Source organism: Chelon labrosus (assembly GCF_963514085.1).
Source record: "Chelon labrosus genome assembly, chromosome: 5".
NCBI classification, from domain to species: domain Eukaryota; kingdom Metazoa; phylum Chordata; class Actinopteri; order Mugiliformes; family Mugilidae; genus Chelon; species Chelon labrosus.
In genome coordinates, this window is record NC_140341.1 from 21,207,533 (window position 1) to 21,235,275 (window position 27,743).

The 27,743-nt window shown below is 41.4% G+C and overlaps 1 protein-coding gene across 1 annotated transcript; it reads right to left on the reverse strand.

Annotated features, from left to right (window-relative positions):
- Positions 1-23,826: 23,826 nt before the first annotated feature.
- vgll3 (vestigial-like family member 3) lies at positions 23,827-26,908 on the reverse strand. The gene is made up of 4 exons (XM_084544272.1): positions 26,643-26,908; positions 25,435-25,795; positions 24,612-25,148; positions 23,827-24,500 (listed from the first exon to the last, which is right to left on the reverse strand). The coding sequence occupies exons 1-4, from the start codon at positions 26,745-26,747 to the stop codon at positions 24,460-24,462; spliced, it is 1,044 nt and encodes a 347-aa protein (XP_084400398.1). The 5' UTR covers positions 26,748-26,908; the 3' UTR covers positions 23,827-24,459.
- Positions 26,909-27,743: the final 835 nt, after the last annotated feature.

Consider the following 27,743-nt stretch of genomic DNA (forward strand, 5'->3'; position numbering starts at 1 on the left):
TGTTTTAAGCACGCTGCTGAAATTATTTTGGCTGCGCATGTCCGTGCTCTGCCTGTGTACTGTATGCGTGCGAGAATAAACTGCTAATAGATACAGCACAGACAGTCTTAAGGGATGTGGCCAGCAGTTATCGTCTGCTCCCTCTGTTTTCTGACAAACACATGTGCCAGCCCAGGGGATACAAATAGACAAAAGCAATCAGCTCCAATCATTGGATTTACAACATATTGCTGGGTTGTATTGCACAACTAATTAACTCTTGTCTCATGATACAAAGACGTGCACATGCGCATGCAAGTACCCTTGCTCTCAATTAAAGTGACGATGGCAATGCTCTGCTGTGAAAATGATTGCTTTTCAATTGGCATGACTCTTTGAGTCCACAGAGCAGTATTATGTATGCTAATGCAAGCTGTAAAGACGGATCTGCAGTTCAAGCGGGTGGACCCGGAGCAATTAAAATGCCTCTTGAGCCCCAGACAAGACACTTCATCCCTGGGCATGCCAAGCAATTTTACGAGTTCTTCATATTAAAAATATATTTTTGAAACTTCATAGGGATAAGACTGTAAAAATATTAGGCCTAATAGATACCTCATAGTTGGATTGATGCAACAACAGTCTTTGATACTAAAATGTTGTAAATTAAGAATAAAGCTCTTATTCTTAATTCTTATTCTGACATGTTATTCATTTCAGGGGTCTGTAAAGAGCGGTAACACTGGAGGAATGAAGCAGGACAGCAGAGATATACATTTCTTCAGTGTCTTCTACCAGTTGGACTTGCCCTAATAACTGAAGGCACTTTGGTGGCATCCTGATGAGATGCCCGAAATGCCTACTGTTATTATGGCATGACTCATGACACCATGACAGCATTACTGTTTACATTGTATCAATTCACCTGTCAGTCTCATGCTCAGTTTTACCCTCACTCCTGAACAATACCCACAGATACAGCTCTTAAACTCCTTCACTCGGGGCAGCAACTCCTTCCCAAATCAAAGACAGCGGTGCACTGTTCTCAAACAGGCCATACACAGCTTTGGACTTGGAACTGCCCCAGTGCATGCTGAAGGTCACGGATTGATGAAGCCAACAGAACAGAACCACAGAACAGAAAGGCAATTCTGAGATCCAGAATCCGAACACTAAGTTCCCCCTAGCTGTGCCTCGAAATGTTGTCGATGAAAATCACAAACATATCAGTACCAAGAGACAACCTTGATGTAGACTGAAATCACAGACTGACAATGTGTTTGACGACTCACCTAGAATAAAGCCAGAGTTCTCATTTTGGTCACAAAAGAACTTATTGGTTTGTATCAACCGAGCAGGTAACCCGAACACACAGGGCACCCCTAGAGACACATTTGTAGGTCCATAAAACAGTTACTCTGGGTTGCTAACTCATCAGTGGTTGATATTGTTGCTCTTTTCTGGCTGCAGATATGATAATACACCCACATCCCTACTTAAATTCTCCTTTAACAACCACTTATCACTGCAGTGCAGGCATTAGGCCCAAAGGGTTCCTACTTATACGTTCCCTTTTCAGGCTGTTCCTACCGGAGCCCCATGGGTTTAGACTACAGGGACATTAATCAGTCTGTTCTTGTCTTTACTTCTGAACTCTTGAAACATCATCACTCACTGCCCAATCACTATTCCAACTCAGTGTATGCAAGCACAGTCAAAATACCTGGATGTGTACTTGCCCTGACTGTTTCATCAAGGCTACATTGGAAGGTGACTTGAAAGGTGACTGTGTGCCTTTCACGGGCTTTATCATGCACGTTGCTATTCTAATTCCAGAACAACCATACGGCGTCCTCCCGTCCTCCAGAGTCCTATTTAAGAATCAAACTTGTCAAGTCCAAACTCCCAAGTACGCAAGTCTGAAGTCGGCATACTTGGCATTGATAAACGCCCTGGGAGGGGTCTTCTGCCTTCCTAATTTTAATGACTGTCAAAGCACAACAAACACAGTGAAAAACAAAAGAGGTTAAACGCGCAATGATATAACTGGCTGACACGCTCAGAGTAAAGCAGTGCACAAGTTCATACTTCATAGCACTTCAGTTAAAGAGCGCTAACCGTTAATAGTTCCCCTGTCCAGCCCTATGGATTTGCGTTAGTCAGAACCACTCATGCAATCAACATCACCACCAAAGCCCTGCAGGATTTATCCCCATAATAACTCCTACTGTTTAAGGGCCTGTAATAGCTTTGTCAGGTTATATTTATTAGATTAATTTCTTCCGATTTAATTGATACATGAATATTTTAATGTTTACCCGCACTGTGAAGGGCCTTTGGGGGCCCGGGAAGCTGGGAGGAGGAGAAGTAAAGTAAATCCACTTCGGGGGAAGCCCCTTTGAAACCCACTTTTTTTGGTAATAGAAAAGTGTGAAAATGTTTTAATTATTCAATGGATTCATAGAGTATTCAGACTTTTAGATTTGCCTAATTATTGGGGTGATGAAATATTAATGGGATTTAGTGATTATAGTAAAGTAGATGAGAATAACGCTGGATAAAATGTGGCAGAACGTTAAGAAAGTATTACAGAATGACTTCTTTATGTTATTCTTGTGGTAATATACTTCTTCTTGGAACTGTGGGGAAGGCAGGTGATTTAATTTCTCTCTTTTGGCCTAATAGGCTTCTTGGTCTTTCAACCATTCCTGACTCTTGTCAAGATTCATCTTTCTGTGCAAACTTATCTTTATGTATGTGTTATATGTGTTTAAATTTCATCATTTAACAAAGCTGTAAAGGGTGAGGTTATCAGAAAGTGTATTTTCCTATTTTACACAAGCATAAAAATGTTTTTTGTTCATCTTGCAGAAAGTTTAAGGTTTGCTGTGGCAATATAATCAAGTAAAACTACATCAGTATAACAATAAGGTTAATTTGTATTTGACTAAAATTGCCTGTAATATATTTCAATTACATATATACTGTTAAGAGGCAACTTGTTGCCACCTATTGGTTTGCTTTTGTGTTCGTTTGTTTTGTTTTTTTTACCTCAGGTGTGCAGAGTTGAGTTGTTGCTGGTCCTTATCCTGGGGCTGGGCTGCCATCTCACTTGCTTCTCATCATCCAATCAAGCTGAACCCTACTTGAGGACTTTCCACTCTCCCACTCTTTGCCAGTTCTTCAGTTTACCCCCGTGTTAATGACCCTAGAACCAATAAGAATAACCTGCTTTTCTTTCCTTGCTCCAGGTGCAGCCCGTGCTCCAGCCCTTTTCACCAGCCAGCTCCTCCTGATCTTTTTGTGTCTATTTGGAACTCTGCTCTAGCTTTAACTAAGACATACCCCTTGTTTTATCTTATTAAACAGATTACCTTAAATGGTTTGTTCGATTTGTTAATGCACAGAAAGAACTTCTAGATAACATCAAAAAGAAAGAAATATAAAATTGTATAATTGTATTCATTTTAACTTTGGCCCTCCAGCTTGTCAATAGAGACACCTTACTGCTGACCCAGACATGAGCATGGAACATTGTATTCTTGCAATTTGTGAGTCCCAGTCAGATGTGAAATGGGATACTGGCACCATTTGCAATTTGCATCTAAGTAGTGCTTGAAAATGACTTTTGTGAAACAAGCCTCAGCCTGCCAGAATGCATCTGAGGATGTGGATGAAGCTTCATAGAATCTGAGTATAACCTTAATGATTACATAAAAGTTATCTCATCAGGTTTGTTTATGACTCAGGGCAGTCAGAGTTGTGTTTATAAAGCATTTTGGGAAGGGTTACAACATGCATTTTCCCTCATTCAAAGTAATGGCACTTTGAATGAACTCTACGCCAAAGCAATATACAGTACATGCAACAAGAACACACCGGACATGACTGGAAGGTGATCGACCCCTTTAAAATTTTGAAATGGTCACTTATTCAAAGCCCCCATTTTTTAATGCCAACAGCCCTCCACGCTAGCAGGATGAATTGAATCAGTGTTGGACAGATAGCCGCCTTAGCCAACCTCTATAGGAGCTGAATACATCAGCACAGTCAGTGTTCGTGAAGTTTGACCTCAACTCCCACTCACAATACACACAACATTCCTCTGAGTGTGCGTGCGCATGTGTGTATGTGCGCTAAAGGCTTAGTAGAGGCAATAGCATTTTTATTATGCTGAAATTAGTTATATTTAGATGGGTCATTTTCCTCTTGGAAAACAAACAAAAAAAATATACAATTCTATGATTCTGTATCTCTGATGGAGCATTTTCATTGTGTGGTATTAAAACTAAATGGAATCTAATATAGAGATATGATGTGTCACTAGTGTATTAAGAAACTTCAAGAATGCAGCAAGCTCATCCAAAGCCAATATCAGTGTGAACTGATCTGTGTCCATCACATCTAGCTCTACTGTGGGATAACTTAAAGGATCATCTTATCTTATCTTATCTTATACTTTCTTTTAGAATCCGATCTCAGCTCAGAAAACATTTGCAGAACGACAGACATGTCCCTTTTAAACCAACTTGCGTTAGCCTCTTGCTGACGTTACTGTACAGGGCTCAATATCCTGAAATGTTGGTAATCTCTCAGCGTGGAACCTGTGATGTTCATGTCTGGATGGAAGGACAGAAGAGACGCCAAGATATTGGCTGGTGATGGCTGACTAAACTGTAAGCTTAAACAAGCAAACAGCATTCTTAAGTCTTGCGTTCACAAAAGGTTTCATGAGAAACGTAGTTGGTTGGAAGACTCATGTTTGGTCTGTCTTATGTCTTAATTCATGATACATAACACTTCCTTTAAACCCAGATTACCACTGTAAATGAGAATGTATCTCAAGAGAATTCCTAGTTAAATAAAGATTACATAGCATATAAAAACACTTATACACTAGGCACAAAGCACTATAACAATAGTGCCATCCAAAAAATCCACAGTGGAAAAATTTGTGTTCATAGGTTCCTCTAACAATTCCAAAAATGCAATGGCAAGCAGAAACTATAAACTCGACTGCAGTCAGTGATGATACTCAGTAATGATGATTAGTCAGTGCCCAGTATCACCATTTATTGCTCTCTATCCTATGTAGGAATAGTGAATGAGTGAACAATTTAATGATTCTGGACACTGCAGGAGCTCTGTGAGGCTGTTATGCTGTTATGCTTTGGCATAGAATTATTTTTTTTTTTTTTTCCTAGCTTCTCTCTGGAATCAAAACAACAACTAGATCTCGTATCTTTAACTTAAAAAAAAAAAAAACTACAGTTCCTCGAATGGCCACTTGAGGCTTCAAAGGCAAGTCAATCCTCATAGAGCCCCATGTTAATATGGCCAATCTTACTTCAGAAACAAACATGTTAGTACAGTTTTGGACTCTGTAGCCAGTTTGTCTCAACATGCCAACTGTACTTGGGGTGAAATTTAATATAACTCATATTATAAAAAGTATATTTGAATTAGGAGGAAGTTAGGATGAGTTGGCTGCAGCCAAGATGGGGACATCTAGAGACACTCCACTGAGCTTCAAAGCTGCTCCTTGTCCATTTTTATATACTCCATGAGAATTCTTTATTATCCTCGCTGAGGAACACTTGACCAGGGCCCTTACTACATTAACTTGGCAAAACTAACTCATCAAAACAAAAGCACAAGCAGATATTTGACTAAATAATGATCTAACATATAAGAGAACATGATGATGAAACAGAAGCAGAAGAACATAAATAGAGAGTGAAGGAGTTTAATACTGTGGAGGGACTGTATCTATGAGAGGACCTTCATCAGCGACCCTGGCGGTGCTGTAATTCCTGCAGAGTTGAGTCATGTGGGATGTTTCTGGGTAGTCTCAAGGCCCAGAAGCCCTTTTTTGGGAATGTCATGTTTTAACAACTCCTATGCCTTTTAATTCCCGCTTCTGAAACTCTGTCTGGAAGTACTGGAATGTGTGTGAGGCAGCAGGCCAGACGCTAGTGTTTGGAAATAAACTGTCTATCCAGTCTGATTGGCCTCATTCTCAGGGACGTGGGAGCAGCGACTCTGCCAATACACAACACACTCACACATGCGTGCTCAAACATGGGCCGGCGCTTCCAAACGTACCTTACAGAAACGGCTCTATTTCCACTGCATTCCGACTTTGCTTTTACGCTCTAAAACATGCGCATGCTCCCAGCTTGGACAAACATAGATGAAACATTATGCATAAAACAACACATGCCGTGCAATGACAAGCCCACAGGCACACACAACATGCACATTACAGATGCACGCAAATTCTTTAATCTAAGTAGAAATCTGTGCGCGTCGAATGAAAGAGAAAAAGGCCGATTGAAGGGCTAATTTTTTTTGTTAATATTATTCCCACAGCAGTGCTGATGAGTCTGATGGAGTGGCTGCAATTGAACTGCAGGAAGCTCCTGGGAGACTGGTAGACTTAATGGACCATGTGTGTTCATATTATCATGTGTGAGCGTATTTTTTAGTCTACAAAGGAGGAGCAGTGGAGGAGTGTGATGAAATAAGCTACAACAACATAAAAGGCACCTAATTGTTCCCTGAAGGCACAGCGTTCAGAAAGTGGTAAGAATAGCTCAACCTCCCACATCCGAGTGGAAACGTTGGCAGCCACGGAGGAACTGAGGACAGACCGAAGTTTAGAATATTCTCTTTAACGTTTGATAAAACTGTGAAAAATAAGGGAAGATGTCTTCAGGAAAATTATGTAGGGAAGGGAGAAATTTCGCCCAGTGGTTTGCACTGTCACCTCACAGCAAGAAGGTTCCAGCCGGCTGGTGTGTTTCTGTGCGGATTTTGCACGTTCTCCCTGTGTGAGTTTTTGAGTTTTCTATGTTTGCTCTGGCTTCTTCCGATAGCCCAAAGACATGCTTTTTAGGTTAACTAGTGATTCTAAATTTGCTGTATGTGTTTCTGTGAGTGTGAATGGTTGTTTGTCTTTCTGTGTTAACAATGTGGTAGACTGGCGACCTGTCCGGGCTGTACCTAGCCTCTCGCCCAAAGGTATAGGGGATATAGGTATATCTGGGATAGGCCCCAGCTCACCCATGTCCCACAGGAGGTCAAGCGGTAACAGAAATGAGAAATGAAATGAAAATATATTTAATGAATTGAGAAATTCTTTACTTATTATACTGTATGTCAATGACATGTTGAGCCGTCAGTGCGCACCTGTTACATTAGCATTAGTTGGACCCCCTGTTGGCGGCTTTTCAACGAACTGAGCGTTTTAAATACCAAGCTAAGCCCATCGTTCACACTCATTGGCTTTTCATTTTCATGAACCAATGCCTGAGTAACATAAACGATTAAAAATAAGCCAACAACAAAGTCAGTATCCGGAATGAAAAAGGTGTGGACCATAACAGCAGCATGTAAGGCCAGCAAGTTCTTCTCAGCTGCTTATCTATTGTAACATTTCGGTCCGAACACACCCAGAATGAGGCAACGTCAAAGCTGGCCTTCCTTGCTGGTAGTTCTTTGATGTCAGTTTGGTAACGATCTTCCTTGCACTTATTTGTTTCTTGTCCTGGGAGCATTATTTCACAACATCCCTACCAAAGGTTTCCTTTCCAGAACAGTTTGGCAGGTATTCTTCAGTTTCCGTATGACCTATCAGTTGGTTTGTATACTTATGATTTTCTTTGTCATAACAGCTTTCACATTCCTTCTTTTGTCTGTGGACTTCTTAGACTACCATAAACTGTAAGTCTTCCCAGTTTCTTGCAGATGTTTCCGGCAAAAGCCCAACATATGTTTAGGTCCACCAGGCTTGCCTGACAGCCTCATCAATCTCAATCTCGTTACAAGGTCTAGATAAGTTGACATCCAAGCAACTTCTCTTCAAAATGAGGCCACAACTAAAAAGCAGGGCACTGCTGGTATCCAGTTGTGTTTTTATATACTATTTATGACTGGAACAAATGCAATGATACGCCACTGAAGACCAGGAAAGGACATTTTCACCCTATCAGGCAATCCTTTTCAATGGTTGCCCATCTACAAAATGTTCATGTGTCCAGGCATTGTTGTGGCTGATGGCTATGCATCTACTATATCTCATTGAACAGACTTAACAAGCGCTGAAATCTAAAATTTAGCTTAAAACAAAAAAGAAATCAAATATTAAGCACACTGGTCTAATTCTACTTTAAAGTGCTAATATGCTGCTGTTGCTGCCAGGCCTCTGCAAGGCCCATCAAAGCTCATATAAACACATCAAACACATACACCCTGGCATGGAAAAACACAGAGAAACAGCTGTATGTAAGCATATGTATCCATGAGTTCATGCACGTAGAAGTCTCAATTTTTGCACATGTGGGCACCATACCTATGTTAAGTTTGGCATCAGGCAAGCTGGCAACTTCTCTGCTAGCGTGAGAGCTGGAAGGACCTGTATAATTACTGAGACCAGAGAGAAGAATGGGCTTTTCAGCAACATAGTAGTTCACAGTGTAGCTACAAGATAAACAGAATGATGAAAGAGCAGGATTATAGGATGGAAAGCGAGGGAGAGAACGTATGGTCTCTGGAACAACCTGCCTGAAGAGTTTAGGCTTGTGCAATCAGTACTCTTTCTCCAATCACTGCTCAAAAGCGCATTTTAGAGACTTGCTTTAGTGGGTTTCACTTGTAGGTTTTTGATTTGGCAAAAGAAAAGCTGTAGCCACAGCTGCCCACCAGTGCAAGAGGTCAGTGTGTCGTTGAAGATAAGCAAGTCTGGTAATGACAGTCAGGCTGACTCAAAGATTACTTGTGTAACCACGGTTCTACGAGTGAAGAGATGATCTCTCAAACTTAGGACCCACCAAATGATCTTTCAATCACGGAGCTTTGGGAAAATAACCGCAAAAACATTCAGTATTGATATTGTTCTCTGTTAGGGTTAGGTTTGGGGACAAAGAAGTAACCTTACTCCTAAAGAGAAAGTTCCTATGCACAGGCACAGGTTGTATCTTCTACAAGTTAAAGCAAGGTTGTTGAATGTGCTCCTTTTTCTCTAAAATCAGATTTAAAAAAAACGGGGGGTTTTAAAGTTGAAAGAATTTGGACAATATCGATCAGAATGACAAAAACAAATCCCAAATAATATTAAATATAGAGACTCTCGGGAAGAGTCAACAACAACAACAAACTCAAAATGTAAGTTTTTACCACTCCATTAGAGGGTTATTTTAAATCAGTCATGATTAGGCATAGCGTTCCAAATGGTTAGGGTTAGAGAAAATGGAAACAGGGTAAGGAGGTCAAAATGTGCACAAAATAAAATTAAGTAAAATTAAATAAAAATAAAATAAATAAAAATGAACTTTAAATAAATTCAATCATACGGTTTTGAATATCCTGTTTCCAAGATGATCCCCATCTTCCTGAAAATATTGTGACCCACCTCTCATTTTGATCACAAGCGACTGGTAAGGAGAATATTAGGTAAATAAATTACAAAGAATTTCATAAATCAAGAACAAAATAAGACAATAAACAAAAACAATTCATGCACATTAGGTATCTATCTATAAATCAAGAAGCGTCTGTGTGTCTGTCTGTCTGTCTGTCTGTGGCACGCATATCTCGCGAACCGTTGGCCCGATTGATTTGAAACTGGGCAGGTGTCTCGCTACGGGCACGAAGATGTGCACTGCTAAGTTTGACGTTGTTTGGATAAGAAATGTAAAATATATCGGTAAAATAGGTTTTCTCCGCTCTAATATTTCCACTAATCCTGATACACAGCACCTGTAGGCTCCCACTATAGGAATACATACTTCCGACGGGCACTGCACTAGTTAATAAAAAAGTCAAATTCATATAAAAGGAGAAATAAGTGCTTCGAAAAACAATTAAGTGCTGCATAAAATTTGAAACAAAATCTACTAAGTGCTCAAACACTGCAAACTCGTGCAAGATTTTGTAAAAACAAGCAAAATAATATAAATACAAAACAAAACAAAATCCTAAATTCTCCTCTCTGTTCGTGTTCCCCCAATGCCTGACCGTATCCAATTGAATACCCTCCATATACTCTGGACCGTAACTGCAACTCTATGGTTTTTCATTCAGGCCATATGGCGAGATAGTAGAGAGCTTGTCAATCATCATGCTTTCATAACGTTTCCTCTGGGTTATTGTCCAGGATGGCTTGCACTCAAGACCAATATATTTAAAATTTTGGATGTCATGTGCAATGAAATGAGCATAAAGAAGTGTAGTTGTATTCCCATGTTTGATCTGATACAAATGTTCATAGATTCTAGTTTTAAGAGCTCTACCAGTCTCGCCAATATACAGTTTATTGCAATGTTGACACTGAATGGCATAAACAACATTTTTTTCGTGTGGTGAGATTCTGTTTGCAATAGGTTGACCTCTTCCCGAAGGTCCACTGAAAATAAAAGGTACATAACGTAACCAACAAGGATTACTGTTTGACTCCTTTTTATCCAGTCTTGTATGAACCAGAGTATCCTTTAGGTTCTTATTTTTTCTGTAGGTTGTAATCATCCGAAATTTTCTCAGTGAATTGCACTTTTCTTGTGCTTCTTGGAAATTCGTTTTCAAAGTAGAAGTAAATTTCCCCAAATGATATGAGAAGGTTGCCACCATGGGAATGAGTGGGGGACTCCCCTCCTCTCGTCTATACTCCTTATTGTCATTAAAGATCTGTAAAACCTCTACGTTAGGGTTAGGGTTAGGGTTAGGGTTGGGAACGGTCAATCCCATTCTGCATTGTACATTATTCTTGGGCCTTTGTGGATTGCTAGGTCAAACCCTCCCAGTACAGACGTGGATCTGGGAGTAGGCACAAGTAGGCTTCAAATGTCTACTATAAAATTAAAGCAAATTTTAAATAATTAAATAGCATAAATGCCATAAATCATTTTTGACCATGCATTAATTTACTAATCGGACCTCTTTTTATATCCATGACAATATAGGAAAGTTATATTAACTACATATACTTGTTGCAGTGTGCTGCAGCCTGTCAAAAAAGTAAAATTGATTAAGCTGGTTAATTGGTTCAGCAGATGATTTGTCTGAAAAGTTGATTTGTTCTGCTGGCAACGGCTTAACTAATATGTAGGCACTAACTCTAAGTTCACGTGGTGTTGGGATAATCAGAAATACAAATTCCCTAATGTAAATATGCTGGAAATATTCACATGATCTCCTCCTCAACAACTGGTCATGGAAAATTTTGGTATACAACTTGCCGGCTTGTTGACATCATTTACAGAAACACGGCCAGAGTCATCAACCATGACCCAAAGTACAGTAAATGTTACAGCTTATCACTTATCATTTTTATCATTTTTTATGACTCACACACACATGTTTGGATCATATGTCATTGTGTTCCTGGTCTGTTTCATTTGCTCGCCATTGTTACACACATACAAACAGAGATCAATGTGATGCATAAACAGATGGAGCAATAAAAAAAAAATAGCATGCATGTCTGTAGCATTCATCTTGTTGGCAAATTCCTACTTGAAAGTACACGAACGCACTGAAGTCAGTAAAACTATTTCCCAGCAGGAACTGAGACTGTCCAACCACAACTTACAATGATATACTAGCATGTGTCTGCTTTTAGTCAGGAGAAGGCTCCCAGATTTTTCATTGTTGTATTCAGTATTGTCATTTTTTCACTTACCATCATCATGGTTATATTATCATTAAGTTTATTTTGGAGTTGTTTTGTCTAAAGGCAGAATCAAATCCATATTAGCCATCTACTTGAGAGTGTTTGAAAATCTGGCAGCCAAATTGGTCCACTTGTAGTGAGATATGTAACCCAACAGAAGGTCTGTTCTCCTCCAAGGCTCATTTGCATTTTCCTCGCAGTTAGCGACTCTGCATCAGAAAACTCTTCCCCTCTCTCGCACATACAGGCACACACACACACACATGCTGGGGGGTGTGTGTGCGTGGGCAGATAGAAAGCAGAGGAATCCCTGATAAGCCCAGTAGTCTGGCGGACGACACAGAGAGAGGAATGGCAGCTATGCCGGGCATTCACAACACTGTGTGGTGTCACCAAACAAAGCCTTCCCTTCTCCCGCCTGTCAAAGACACCATTGTGTCACGAGGAGAGAGCCTTTATATCGCACACACATTCCACGCATGCTGTCCTCCATAAAACACACACACACACACTTATGCACACACATAAAAATTCTCATCTTGTAAAGTGACATATTTAAGCACTAGAAAGTCATTTGCCTTTGTACTAATAATATTAACAACACCAAAAATAAAGACTCAGACACACAAAAAACAAACCAAAAAAACCCCACAAAAAATACACAACATACTATTTCCTTATACTTAAGATAAACATACATCCATTTTCTGGCTCTCTGTGTAGACAGGATGGATACTCCTAGCAGAGAGGCTGGCATTCCCAGCATGGAGCCCCCAGTCACCTGTGAGGGGGTGGGAACAAGGGGAAGCTCCCCTGCACACTGGAAGTCTGGGAAGTTAATGACAGCTGACATACTCACAGGGGGGTTGACAGCGAGAGTGTATGAGGCTTGTTCCTGTAACAGAGAGGGGAGCCGTCTGTGTGTGTGCGTTAGCCTCTTCCTGTGGCTCTGACAAGCTCCTGACTGCTCCTGCCACCTCCACCTCAGCCACAAAGGACTCATGGGAAGGTGGACATGACAGGAGGGTGGGACTCCCATATGCCTCGTGTCCGAATTTCCAGTGTGGCTATGCAAACACCTGTCAATCACCGTTGGGGTTGGGGCGAGAGCTACAGTACAGCTGGAATGTGTGTGTTTGTATGTTGGAGTGTGACTGAGGTGAGGAGGAAAACCTTGCGTTTTAATATCTACAACAGAAAAGCGGTTGTGTTGCTTAAGAGAATTTGGGGTTTTGTGCTCAGGAGAACTTTTCAACAACTTTTATTTGAAAAAATAAATGATGTAGCCACTAAATGTAGAGCCATACTGATGTAATTTTAGTAGAATACTCTTTAATGAAGGTTGAGGTATAAATAAATGATCCCTATTTCTTTTTTTCTCTAAAAATACAGTGTAACCATTAATCTAAATCTAAATTACGTCATGTAGTTTGGAAGATGTGTTTGTGGAAAGGGGCAGTTGAGCTGCTGACGCTGACAAGTTGAAAGTATTTGGGGCCGGCACTCCTGTCAGCCACGTGGAGAGCTTCCCAGCATGGGGGTCACCATCACAGAGGAAGCTCCAAACTTCACTTCCCCAGCTTACAGTGACAGGGCACACCGGGATCCTGGGCCTGGACAAGGGGTCCTGCTGAGCGAGTCTTGGGCTGCAGGGTGCCTGGTCAGATTGGTGGATAAAGACCCAGACGGCAGGGGTTGAGTACGAGGACAATGCAGATACAGTAGAGGTCCGGCAGGGGGGAAAGAATTACCTGCCAATTAGGAAAAGTTAATGTGAAGAATGATGGGTGTCAACCTGTCAGAACCCAGGGAGGTGGGGGATCAGCTGGATAAGCACCACGTTATCCCTCAGATTACACTGTCTACTGACATGATCAAACAGACACACAGGGACACAGGACAAACAGGACTCAGACTGCGATTTCAAAAAGCGTAGCTGGAGAAGAAATATAAAATGTTATACTACTGGTCCGCGAAGTGAGTGTGTTGCTTGTCTAATTCTGTTTCGTATAATAAATACAGGGAAGTGTTTTTAATTCAATTTGTGTCATTATTGGTTGCGGGAATGTAAAGAATATAACTGGTCTTCATTTTGGAGCCGTCACATCTGAACCTGTGTGTCACAACTGATTAGTAAACAACCACAGATACTGAATGTTCCAAATGAATTAGCTGCCTTCAGTTCAAGTTGCTTTTGCCAGGCTTTTTGAATTGATCGAGGCCTTCAACCCACAGTACCTGAAGGAGTTGGACCTTTTGGTTTGAAATGTTTAATAGGGGCAACAAGTTCGGAAATTAACCTAATATTAACCAAGAACACAATAACCAGCAACCACAAATTGGCTGCAGTGTGGTTAAAGAGGCGGAAAGAGCTTGTTTTTGCAAGTGACAGGCTCAGATTGTTACCTAAAATTGCTTCCTTAAAAACAAGGTGTCCAACCTCAGTGTTTTAAATAAGCAAATCAATCATTTTAAAATGCTTTACCATAAGAATTTAACCATAAGCCCACGGCCCCGGCTTTTGCCCCTGCTCTCAGTGCCTGTATTACTCATCTGGTGTTTGATGAAAATGGAATTATGTTGATCTAAAGCTGAATCGCATTTGAATGTGGGTTATATTATCTCTCTCTTTTTATCAGAGATATCAGCTTGTTACTCTAATGAGGCCCAAGGACATAAGAAATATAAATTCCTCTGACCACATGTCACTGCTTTCTTACATATTTATGTTTGACAAAAGCTTAGACACAGAAAACAATCTAATATATGTACTGTCATATCTCTTTAGTCTTTGTTTACACACATTAACCCTATTCTCTGTCCTCTATAAAGACCTATTAACTGCATTGTTTGCCGCTGCACAGCATCTCCCTTAGGAAACCGCTTGTTATTTCAGCGCTGAGTGGAAAGCTGGTTCCTGTGACACTTACAAAGTTAAAAAACAATCTGGGTCAGTGGCTGAGGAATGGCCCTCCGTGGCTCCGGTATGTGTGGTATGGTCATTATGGGCAGCATGGGACAGTAGCAGCGGGTTGGGTCGCATAGCAGAGGCCGGGATGATTGACAGGCAGGTGGCAGAGCAAGGGTTGGCTTACTGCTGAGTAACTGTGTGTTTTCAACGCATAGTGTAAGAATAAAACACAAAAATCTGAAAGGAATTTGAACAATTTTACAGCTTTAGAGGTGTCTACAGCATATACACAATGTTGATAATTCGGTACATATTACAATTACATTTAACATTCATTTATATTCATCCCTTTTGAATAAATGCCTAAGAATTGTCTTTAAATCACAACCTTTTGACAGAATAATTAATGAAACAAATATTTGTCCATGTAAACTGTATACAGGTCCAATTAGCAATCTGAAAGGTAAGTGATATGTGGTATTACCTTATGTAGTTTATGAACCCTCAGCATTGCTCAACTTGGTTACATTACAAAACACTGAAACAGAGGTTCCGCTAAGAGGTCATTCAACAAAGGGCCTGACTATGCATCTCTCATTCACGGTCCATCCTGTTGAACTTGTCTGAAAAGAGAGTTTTATCCCACTAAAGTGTACAATCACTGAACATGCATGTCTTGAGGGCATTATGAATAAGCTAATTTAATTTGAAAAGCTAATTTGGACTAGACGGCGTGTGAAACCCTGAAATATTATCCAAATAGTCAATGTAATTGGCTGATTAGAGTCTTCATTAAAAAAGCAAATGTCAAACAGTCAGTCTGCCTCTTAAATGGTGCACATTCTTCCTGACCACTGTGTGTGACTTTGTGTTTATCAGCCTTATACTGGTATGATCATTGTGTTATTAGAGATTTGGAAGAACGTGGTTGAAAACAACCGTATCCTGTTAAGGAAACAGACAATTCCTGTTTGTTTCTATTGTTACTGTTTCTATAAGTCTATAAGAGAAGCCATAATCATATATGGTGTTAATGCTGAAGGAATAAACTTTAGAGTTGTGTAAAATACAAAATATAATTTGGCAAGATTTGGCAACAGTAAAGATGTATTGTCTTTGAGTTGCTACTAATAGCCCAAGCTGACATTGTCTGTTATGAGCTCTCCATATATAGAGCTATTAATCCAGATTCATAAGAACAACATCCAGCTTCTAGAGAGAAATGAACATTCTGTAAATGTTGAATTTGTTGTTGACGCAGCTTGGAACGGGCTAACTACCGCTGTAAGAGTTGGCAATAAAAATGCTCTCTTAGCCACATTCCACAAATAGCAGTATCAAAGTATGTATGAGTTAAATCTCAGCTCCTCTAGACGCAGGCAGAGCTGTAGTGGAGCAGCCCGCAGTGGAGACTGAGCAGGGGAAACAGGTGTTGGTTGCTAAATGTGCTTTCAGTGAGCAGAGGAATGACAGCTATGTGCTGGCCTCTGTGGTTACTGGCACGTTACCCAGAGCGGAGCTGACAGAAACAGCCCGCTGCTGCTGTAGCTACTTCGGCCTTTATGAATGGAGCGCCTCCCCCTCTGAAACGAGATTCATTTTCGTTGAGTTGAACTGACTTGGCAACGGACAACGAGAGCAATCTTTATAATCATGATATAATCTTATACACCTAACAAACTGAGCTTCATGCTGTTTTTGTAGCACTTGCAGTTGTGGTAGGATCTCACTCACTGGTGAGATGAGTTATCAAACCATCCTGTAACCCTTTACTCCTTCCATCAGTGTTTGTTATTGTATTATGTCTCATTTTGAAGAAAAAGGAGCTCTATCAAGGCTTTATCTCCAGAAACCTGGAAAGGAATCATGATGTATTTTTGCTGCTCTGTGTGTGGGCATACAGAGGAATGTGGCTGGCCTGTGTTATGGTCTTGCCGTACATTGTAAACAGACATAAATGTTGATCTTTTCCTGTGGTGTAACTGTGTATTGATTTTTGATTTAACAGCCTTGCCTTGGCTCTTGGAGCTCAAGCAGACCTCATGCACGTCATGCTGAGGATCATGGACCCGTGCAAACATTCCCTCCCTCATGCCATATGGGAGTACACATCTCTGATCAGATTTAATTTTTTGGGGTTTTTTTGTCTTTTCTCTGGGGACTAATTGAACATCCCGAAGTGATAAAAGTGAAGCCACACTCAAGCAATTGCTCAATGAATTCCATTTTCTGCAGCAAAACAAAACAGTTAGGAGCGCTGACGTCTTTAACAGGGTGATGCATGTTAGTTTGCTCTCTTATACAAACCCACACCCAAGTCTGTCTACTTATCTTTCAAATTCAGTCAACTTAATGCTCTGTAACAAAGACGCTTAAGACATGCAAGCAAGATAGATGAAAACAAGAAAAAAAAAATTCAATCTTTCATTAAATCTGCTATAATCAACAATTTTCTATTCATTCACATCAAATCACTACATAATAGCACCTGACCTCTCAGCTCCCTTTAACATTGTTAACCCTTTTATCGTCTTTCAGCGCATTGTTTTGGTTCTCCGACTTACAACTTCACCACTTAGGTGAATTGTAAAGTCTCTAATTCACTCACTTACACTAGCAAACTGAGAAAGTACTTTCTTAGAAAAATGTGGACCAGCTATCATGACCAAAATCTGAAGCTTGGTTTACGAATGCCAATCAGGCATAACATTATGACCTTCTGAGGGTGTCCTGTGGTGTCTGGTAACAGAATGTTGTTAGTGGGGGCCTTTGGGTCCTGTGGGTTGAGGGGAGGGGCCTCTGTGGATCATCCCACAGATACTTGATCATTTTGGGATCTAGTGAATTTGGAGGCCAGGTCAACACCTTGTGCTGTTCTTCATGTTTTTTGAGGTGTTCCTAAAGCGTTTTTGTGTGTGTGCCTGCATCAGGCTGCATCCTGCTGGGGATGGCTGCTGCCATCAAGGAGTGTCACTGCAATAGCGTGGGGGTGTCTGGTCTGGTCTAGGTGGGTGGTACATGTCTAAGTAACATCCACACAAATGCATGAATGAATGCAAGGTCCAACCGTTTCCCAGCAGAACACTGAATTGTCACAAGATGACCAATGTGGTCATAATGTTGTGGCTGATCCATGTATGTGCTTACAGGAGTGTCAAATCTGCAGTAAATATAACAGAATTTAAAAATATATTTTTTTTTTTTCTCCAACATTGTTGATTTAACACTGAATTCATTCAATGGATGAAGATAAGCAAGACTGAACCCCAATGAATCTGGGCTGCCAATGTTGATTCTGGCAATAATGTCACGTCACATGTGGGGCAAACAGGTGTACATGTTTCTAGAGAGAAGAATCTGATTGAGTGTTTACATGGTTATTTGGCGCTGACATTTTCCTATTGAACCAATTAGCAGAATATTTTAGCGAAGTTGTGTTCATGAAAAATATGAACTAGAATTGAGTTGGAATAAAAAAAATCATGGTACGTCTCCTGTCGAGGTTTACTGAACTGGAAGCAGGTGTCCACAACATTACTTACTGTGGCCACCCTACAGTATAAACCCAAGTTATAGTACAAGAAAGAGGCATTGAGGGTGCGGCAGAGTGGGAATAAAAGACACAACTCTCCCTATTAAGAGTCAGTGTACCATCAAAATGATTTCAAAACCGTTATTAATAGTTGCGTTATGTTGTATTTAGTTCAAATGAAATTGCTAAACTGATTGTGTGAACCGCAAATGTTGCACATTCACATTAACAGTTGTTTTCCAGCATCATCATATTCATATGGCCTCCTCTCTTGTGCTCTGACCTTTTCTCCTTCCTGCTGTCATTATAGTTTAATCTACTCTAAACTCAATTAGATGAAACTGTAATGATGTAATCTAGTCTAAATTTGATTAGAAAGCTTAAAGAGTTTTCAGGTTTGATCATCCACTACACAGTTTGTTCAATAGAACGGCAGCATTAAGTAAATAACTGGCAGCTCAGAAGGAAAGACTAAAACAGGTTTTTACTTTGAAAAAGCAAAGCACTGATCTGATATTGATGCTACAATACTTGAGAAGGAGAACCGCTCCTTGGGTGTTCCAAGTCGCGTATTAAAGAGGAATCAGGTATCATTTAAAACACAGAAGAGCTGGTGAATCAAGTCTAATCAGCAGGACAAGTGTTCTGTGACAGTCCCAGCACGCTTCATTAGGCTGCACTGTTGTCAGAAACAGAGTGGTGAAAGTTGAGCCTTTCACTAATACCCCTAACACCCTTAACACTTGTGCAAGGAGGTCAAATTAGCTCTGATCACCCCAGTGATTTGTAGGCACTGGACTGAAGTGAGAAGAAGCTGCTGGGACGGATAAGGTTGAGCCAAAGGGAGAAAGCGCGATGGGTGTGAAGAGGGATCGTGACTGCCGTGTGCCACTCTTACTCGCTTTTACAATTTTTATTTAGTCTCCTCTCCCCTCCATCCTGATCTCTATATTTGTATAGATTTGCGTTTCAGACAGCTGGTGTTGTGTTGCTGATTGTGAGACTAATCATCCGCTCAATTACTGTGGAATGTGTATCTGGGCCGTGTTATGACTGATCAGCTTTCGCTCTTTTGCTCTTTCTTTTCATCTCTTTTCATGGAGTACGGCTCGCTGCAGCCTGCCACTCTAAACATCTGGTCTCTACCCTTCTCTTGTTATTCAATTCAATTCAATTCAATTCAATTCAATTCAGTTTAGCTTCTTTTGGTCTGAACAACGCTAGCTTGCACTGTGTTGTGTTTCCACATGTTTTAAATGAAGGATGCCTTTCAAATCAGCTGTTTTAACACTTTTAAATATCACATGCAAATAAACTACCAGACTGGAAAGGTATGTGCACGTTTATTAAACCATGAAACCGCTGACAGCCTATTCTGTTTTCTGACATTGTGAGCATTGTGCACAACAAGGTGTGCAGAAATAGATGGTCAGTGGTCTTGTATTTATATTGCGCTAACTTTTCGGGTACTCATTGCACTCACAATGACACATCTACCCACTCATTCACAAAAGCACACAGCAGTGGTCGCCACTGAAGGCAACTCGGGATTCAGTGTCAAGGAAACTTTGGGCTTGTGGTCGGTGTACCGTGGAATCGAACCCCTAAACATCTGATTTGACGGCCTGCTTACCAACTCAGCCACAGTAAACAGATGAACTGGCTGCAAAGAAAGAATAAATGAATAAGGCAATGACGCAAACTGGAACATTCGTAACGTAGGCGTATACACATACTGATGTTTAGACGGCCACGCTGACTAGGAGTTCAGGAGGCATTGTAAAAGATTCAGACAGTGCTCGCCAGGTCAGCAGAAAATGTGAATTCCAAGAGAATAAAAGAGAAAATAAGACAATTTCCCTTCATTTCTCAAAATAAATGCAATTCTCTGCCACATAAAGGACAGAGGCTGGTCACAGAAGAAGTAATCATAGCAATGAGGACATGAGTATCCACAACCGCAGATTGGCTCTGAGCTTATTTTTTTCTCATTTAGTATCTTTTGTCAAGGTCCAGTGAAGCACGGTTATGTGCGTGTGTGTGTGGGTGTGTGTGTGTGTGTCTTGTAACTTGGTTTGTCTGATACACCGAACAACCACAACAATAAAACCACTGACAGGAGAACTAACATTGACGATCCTGTGAAAATTCAATGTTCTGCTGGGAAACTTTTGGACCCAGCATTCATGTGGATGTTACTTAGACATGTATCACCCAACTAGACCAGAGCAGGCACCCCCACCCCATAGCAATGACCCTCCTTGATGGCAGCAGCCATCCCCAGCAGGATGCAGCCTGGAGGAACAACAACTCAAAAAACATGAAAAACAGCACAACATGTTGACCTGGCTTCCAAATCCCCTAGATCACAAACTGATCAAGTATCTGTGAGAGGCCCCTCCCCTCAACCCAAAGGCCCCCACTAACAACATTCTGTTACCAGACACCACAGGACACCCTCAGAAGGCCCATGTCCATTCTCTGATGAGAATCACAACTGTTTTGGAGGCACAAGGGACACCTACACAATATTAGGAAGGTGGTCATAATGTTATGCCTGATCAGTGCATAAGTAAGTGCAGCTTTGAACTTGAGCCCAAACAACAGCAAAAAATCATTCATGCAAATATGAACTGAGTAAAACACATGCATGTGAAAACTTCAAAACGTATTGCATTGAAGATATTTATTATTATCAGCACAAAGCAACCACTGTTTAAACTAAAACCAACCTTTACACATGCAACATTTCCTAAATCTCATTCTTCCCCTTTGCTAATAGACAAATTAATTCACTTTTATTCAACTTCCAGGTCTGTGTTTCTGTATTTTTTTAGTGTGTTCTCCTTCCTGCAGTGGAAGTGCCTGTGGTGATTCTCCGGGGCTGCCAGTGGGATGCCTGTTAGCATCTAAGTACGCTACATGCTGATGCAGAGGCTACATGCTAATGCTAATGAGCTGCTCAGTTGCAAATGGCAGGCCTGTTTTTGTTTTTTTTACTCCAGTTTGGGATCTGGTGAACCTTCCTTCATTGACATCTAATACGAGAATAAGAGAAACATCCACAGTGATTTTTTAAGAAGGGGGCAGTGCACATTCGCGACTTTGAATTGCACATTTACTCGACAAAGTAAATTAAACAAATGCACAAATCAAAGGAGGTAAAAGGTATATATGACAAATCTGATTCAGATGAAAATGAGAATTATTTTCATCTGAAAATAATTATTATGCATTCTAATATAACAGTCCTGCGCTAAATCTTAGCTTTTATGGATGTTACGATATTCAGCATTTGTTTCAAATGACTGAGAGCTGTTGATTCAGCTGTGTTTTCATTTTGGAGGCTGTGGTTTGTAGTACTGTTGAACTGTGTTGTGTTGTACTGACAAACTCCATCCTCTAAAACGATCATACAGTTGAATTACCACCTTTCTTACACTGTTTAAACTGAACATAACCGCCATGAAGGTGGATTTTATATTAGAATGCATTAGTTTTCACTAGTGTACCTAATAAACTGGCAAGTGAGTATACATTTGTTACACTTTCCAGGTTGAACAGTACTTGAAATTAGTTTTGCGTCGCATTTTTTCAAAAATCCACAGTCAAATCCGACCAATCTGCGCGGCCAGCGGAATTGAAAGCGAGCAAATATCGTCAATACTAGGAATTGAGTCAGTCCTTTTTTTTCTTTTTTTTTTTTTTCTTTTCGATGGATCGTGAATTGTTGATGCTTGGGACTGGAAACCCAGCTGCTGTGTTCCAGATTTAAAGTCCTGCTGTTTAGTCGAGATGGAGAATGAGATATGTGGGAGCGGAGGCTGGAATGTTAGAGGGCTGGTGCTGCTGATCATACCACCTGGTCAGACCACTCACTGCACACTCACTGGGTTTCCTTCACTTCAGAGGACCTTTCGTTGACTTGTATTCATCTCCCAGAGCCTTAACTATATAACAGGAAACTTAAGTTGAGCCTTCACCCTACAATTTTATATTTTACTGTACATTATGGATTTGTCACTACATAATAATGTCCCCACTCATGATAAATAAAAGTAGCCTGATCAGCTGTCGATTGTGTCATATGATTAAGCGTACATAATGTGGACCCTGTCTCCAGACCTTGTAGAGCCGACATTCTTTCAGGATTCCAGCCATAATTCATTGTGATCAGTGCACGAATTCTTCAAGATGATTATCAGTCCATACCCTCGTTAAAGTTCCTCATTAAATTTGTCCAATATCAATCAAATACAACCGAACCTATAACTCTCGCCGCGACACGTGAAAGCTGCCCTTCTGCGTGCGTTTGAGCCGTCTGCCGCTGTCTGACAAACTTCCTGCCCAGACAGGAAATGCATTCTTCTGTGTGTCTCTGACGGTCTGGCAGTGCGTGCGTCTCTAACGCGTGTGTTTGTGTGGGCACAGACAACAGACATGTCATGGTATCTTACAGTAAGTGTCTGTGGAATGCGACCCACTTCCCTTGGTACCAAAGCTCAGCTCCTGTTAGCTTCATAACATACAACATGTGTTCATACCTGAAGCATTGAAGTTAAAGGAAGTACTGCAACCACCATTTTTGTTATTATGTGTTTTAGAGCACTGTTGCATATTTCAATGTGCTGCAGGTAATGACAGTGACCATTACCCTTGCTGTATAAGTGGCAGTCTTGCGTGAGTGCACCTTTGTAGCTTGTGGACTGGCTCTATTGAGGAGGCCTCACTCATGGGCACCAGACTCAGCGTTGTAAGCATCTTCTATTTTTGCAAAGAAATCTGGCATTCTTTGGTATTTAACCTCGCGACTGACTTTCTGAGCTGGACGTTCCGAAGACACGGAATCCTGCTTCATGACAAACTCCTGTTTTTCCAGTTGAACGCTTTTAACGTGAAGCTGCGGCAGTAGGAAATATTCAGTTTGCATAGCAGTAATCCCAGAGTTTATCGTGTCATGATGAAATTCAACATTCTGCATTTATATCGAGGTATCTGTTTATAGAGGTCACATTAGCTGTAACTTAAAATAGCATCGTTTCCTGGAATGGCACCACAGACATAACGCTTACAATGATACAAATATGTAAATATTGCAGTAGATTCATCAGTGGGACATAGTCTCAGTCACCATTTTGTAATTTCATTCTGCAATACAATGTGACTAAACGTATATTTCTCTGATGCCTTCCTCTCACAGTGTGTGAGTTTAAGTAAGAGATGATAGAACGGAAAATTTGGAAATGATTTCAACATTATGCTTTTTTGTGTGTGTGTGAAATAAATGTCAAAGGTCATACAGCTGATATTCATTATGAAAATGGGGAAATCAGAGCATAACATTATGACCACCTGCGTAATATTGTGTAGCTCTGCCTTGTGTCTCAACAACAGATATGACTCATCAGAGACAGGACATGGAGCATCTGTGGGTGGCTCCATACTTGATCAGTTTGGGATCTGGTGAATTTGGAGGCCAGGTCAACACCGTGTGCTGTTCTGGTGGGTGGTACATGTCTAAGTCACATCCACATAAATGCCAGGTCCAAATGTTTTCCAGCAGAACATTGTATTGTCACAAGATGATCGGTGTTATTTACTTCTCCTGTCAGTGTTTTTAATGTTGCGGCAGATTGGTGTATTTCTTATTTGAGGAAACAGACTTTGCCTTATTTTACAAAAAGAGAAGCGACTATCGTTTCTCCTCTCGGGAGGTTACCTTGAACCACACATATTCAATAAGAAAATGTAGTAAGTGTATGTCTGAGAAAATAAACACAAAGAAAATTCAATTTCAAATACAGTTTAACAAATTTATTACTTAAACATAAAGTACCAATATTTACACTACATGTTCCCCGATAGGCAAAACGGTAAAGGCAGCGTTCAAGCAACAACTTTTGCCATCCAGCAAACAACAAGTAGGCACATGGCAAAACTGTACACACGCAAAAAGCAATTTACAGTTAACAACAAACATTTACTGTACAAAACAAACATGTGGATCAAAATCAAGCTCTTGAAACAGAACCACTTGGTCTCACATTGCATGTAAAGGAAATGGTGTCTTGTGCCAACACAGAAGGGGCCTTCCAATTTTAAAGCTAGTAGTCCTTTATTTTTATTTGTATTGTTCTTCAAGGGCCTTGACGTGCAGCCAAAGCATTTGATCACCGTTATTTAAATCCAAGCCTGAGTTCATAGCCCATAATAGTCGCGTGGACAGTGCAGGACTCGTAGACTGAGCTACAGTTAGCGTTCTATATCTACATTTTACATTACAGTGCTGGTGTTGCAGCCACACATTTATAAAGCCACAAGTCCCTTTTTGGTGTGAACTGATAGTCCATCTTTTTGCCAGTGCATCAGCTAGAACCAAACTGATGTCTTTGCTTTGGTCTGATCAAGAGCTGCAGAGAGAAAGGGACAAATTATTATAGGTCTTCTTACCACTTATTGCACCCGTTACAATACATGTGACGTTTGACAAAAGCTTGGAGTCGTTGCTCTGTGATAGCTACCTGAGTCAAACGCCTCCAAAGATCCGTGGAGGGCAGAAGGTGTCCAGCTGACAGAGGTAGCCGTGACAGGGCTGTTGCTGCTAGGATCCATCTCTGTCTTCACCGCCTCGCTGTGTGGGGAACTCGCCGTGCTGCTGGCTGGCTGGTTCTGGCTCCTAACGCCAGGCAGCAGAAGGGGACTGAATCTGGGATCCAGCGCTGGGCTGTGGGCTGGGTACGGGTGAAGCACAGGGTGATGGTGTCTGGTGTGGATGTGGGCGTGGGGGTGAGGGTGGTAGACGTCATGAACACTGGGGTAGCCACTTGTGCTTTGGGGGTTCAGGCTGTAGGCCCAGCTATCGGGTGCAGGCGGGAGACTGGCCTGGGGGAGCATGTGGCCGGCCCAGAGGCCTCCATCCGGGTGGTTGAAGGAAACAGGGCTGGAGGAAAAGTCCGGATGGACTGAGACAGAGACCGAGGGGAGGCAGGAACTGGCCTGGGACGGGTAAGTGCTGTTCCAAGCTGAGCTGCTCTGACCCTCAGTGATTGGTCCGCCATCTGAAACAACACACACACATTCTTTTTATCATATTCAATTCTTATTGACAATGAATCAAGTGAATATCCAAAAATGCTGAAACAAGGGCAAGTGAACTCTGGACAGCTGAACAATTCTGAAGAACCTACTTGCAAAACATCTTAAAGAAACTCTACAAGTCCAGTTGCCCTTGTTTTAAGCTTGTTTTGGATATACCATGACCTGGATGATTGACAACATTCGGTCAGTAAATGTTGTCAATAAACTATATAGGTAGATCTTTGTCAGCTTTCTTGCCCCGCTCACCTTTCCATAATCCAGCAGTAACTGATGCAGATGGCTGAGTCACTCTGATGGGCTTGGCCTCGCTGCTGAAGGCGCTGGATTGACTGAGAGCACGGGAGAAGTGCTCGTCCACCACGTCGCCGATCTCGCCCTGGAAGTAGGTGAAGAGTATACACCGGGAGCTCAGGTACTCCGCCTCTGCTGGCTGAGCCCCGTCCTTCAGCTCTGAATCGGACGACGATCCGCGGACCGACTCGGCACCAGGTGCGGCAGTGCTGTGGCGGAGGCCCTGATCCCTGGGCAGCATCCCTCTGCCTCCTCCTTGCTGCTGCTGCTGCTGCTCCATACACTCCTGCATCTTACTGTAGACACTCAGCTTCCTCTGGAGGGAGACACAGATAGAGATCAGCTCACAGATCCAAACAGGAATACCCAAAAAAGACCATCAGAAAGAATATAAAAAATATACAAAAATATATAAAAATAGTTACACTGGTAGAATTTGTCAAAACTCTGCCATTTAAAAAAATGTTTTACATGTCATAAATAAATGATATCCCCAGTCATACTGTACTCGTAATTATTTGATCTGGAAGCAGCCTGGCAGTCGTGTGAAAATGACTTTCTTTTTTCCCATACCGCATTCCAGCTTTTTTTTTTTTTTTCTTTTTTTCTTCAGTGTGCCTGATCCACATTCCTGAGTGACTGACTGGGTGTCATTACATCACCCAGTTGACCGCAGGATTAATAGTTCCGTGTCATTACGCGTGACCTGAAGTGAATACCGAACCCCAGAGTGGAATTTAGTCATTCAAAAGTTAAAGTTGAGTTAAGAAATATGTTTTGGAAAGTTTGGGGTGGTGTCCTGAACAGAAATCAACACAGGATTAACCCTTTTGATAAAAAAACGAATTGAAATAGATTATTTTTATGGCAATTTTACAAATAATCCAAAAGTTTGCGTGCTTTGGGGACACGGTCCAACTACTCCGAAGTCTTCTAATGTCATTCCTGGCTTTGTAGTGGTCTACACAACTTTTGTTAGTCTTATAAATAGATATTGCTTTCGGTTATGCAGTGAAAATAAAGAAGTCACATGTAAAAGCAGGTCACAGGATCACTTGTTGAACTAATTCATTGTTCTTAACTGAGAAGAAAATCCTCGAGTCACGGTTATTTAGTGTTAGTTCCTCTGAGAAGTTACAGAAGTTCTACAGTCAGCGCCTCACCTGTTGTTGCTGGTGATGGTGGTTATAGTACGTCGCCTTGTACGCCGCTGCAGGGAGGTAGTGCGCTCCATAGCTTTGGTGGTACATGACATCCAGGCAACTCATAGCGACGCAGCGGAAAGGATAAGAAGAAGAAAACGTCCGAGGAGAGAAACGGGCGGAACACAACCGAGGGCAGCTCTCCTTGAGACCTTAGACGGGCTGTGTCCTCCGAGCCATCAGCGGCTCCATATATGCCCAAACGCATACAATGGCCATGTCGTCCAGTTTGCATACAGACAATGCGCCTCCCGCTGTGCGCTCCGCCAGCACCACCCGGGGCCACAAAATGGATCAAAACGGTATAAGACACACACTGTATCCGGGAAAGAAAAAACTCTTCCCTAACAAGTTTTCAGACTGCTTTTGATTGGGGATGCATTCCGTTCGGTCTTTTCTCTCCTTCTTTCTGTTTTAGAGGGGAGTTATATTTAGAGAGGGCTGTGGCCATTACGCACGCCCACCGGGGAAGGGCCTGTATGGCGCAGTGGAGTTAAGCAAGGCACTGTCACGGCTGTGAGGCGAAGGATTCAGACGCGAACTAGTTAAACTGATAAACTTTTTTCTTTTTTGGTATGTCACATTAAGAGACCACAGCTTAAGTGCCACAGGTCAAAATCAAGTCACATGGGTCCAAGTCCGGACTCCACAGGGACATGTAACTGACCATCAAAGCCCAATTAAATTTTTCATTTTAGACCAATTTATGTGACCATATTAGTATACCATATCTTTATCAATTAACATTTAATTCATATACTTCTTTCCATGAACTGTATGAGTGCCTGTCCCAGAGAATGTGCGGTCAAACGATGTCATCTGTCGGCCATCTTTGAGCAACAGGTGCAACCTCAAGCCTTGTGCATTGTGGTCAGCAAAAATCAGATTTGAGGAAACTCCCACTGCTTTCGCTCCTGATATGAGGGCCAGGACAAAAAGCAATATATATTTTTAAAAAATCATCATGAACTAAAAGTGTGCGGTTAGCCAGGTCATTGATCACTGGCAGTGTGACTTTTTATTCTCATTGTTCCCCAAGCAAAGCCCACTGAATGACTGATT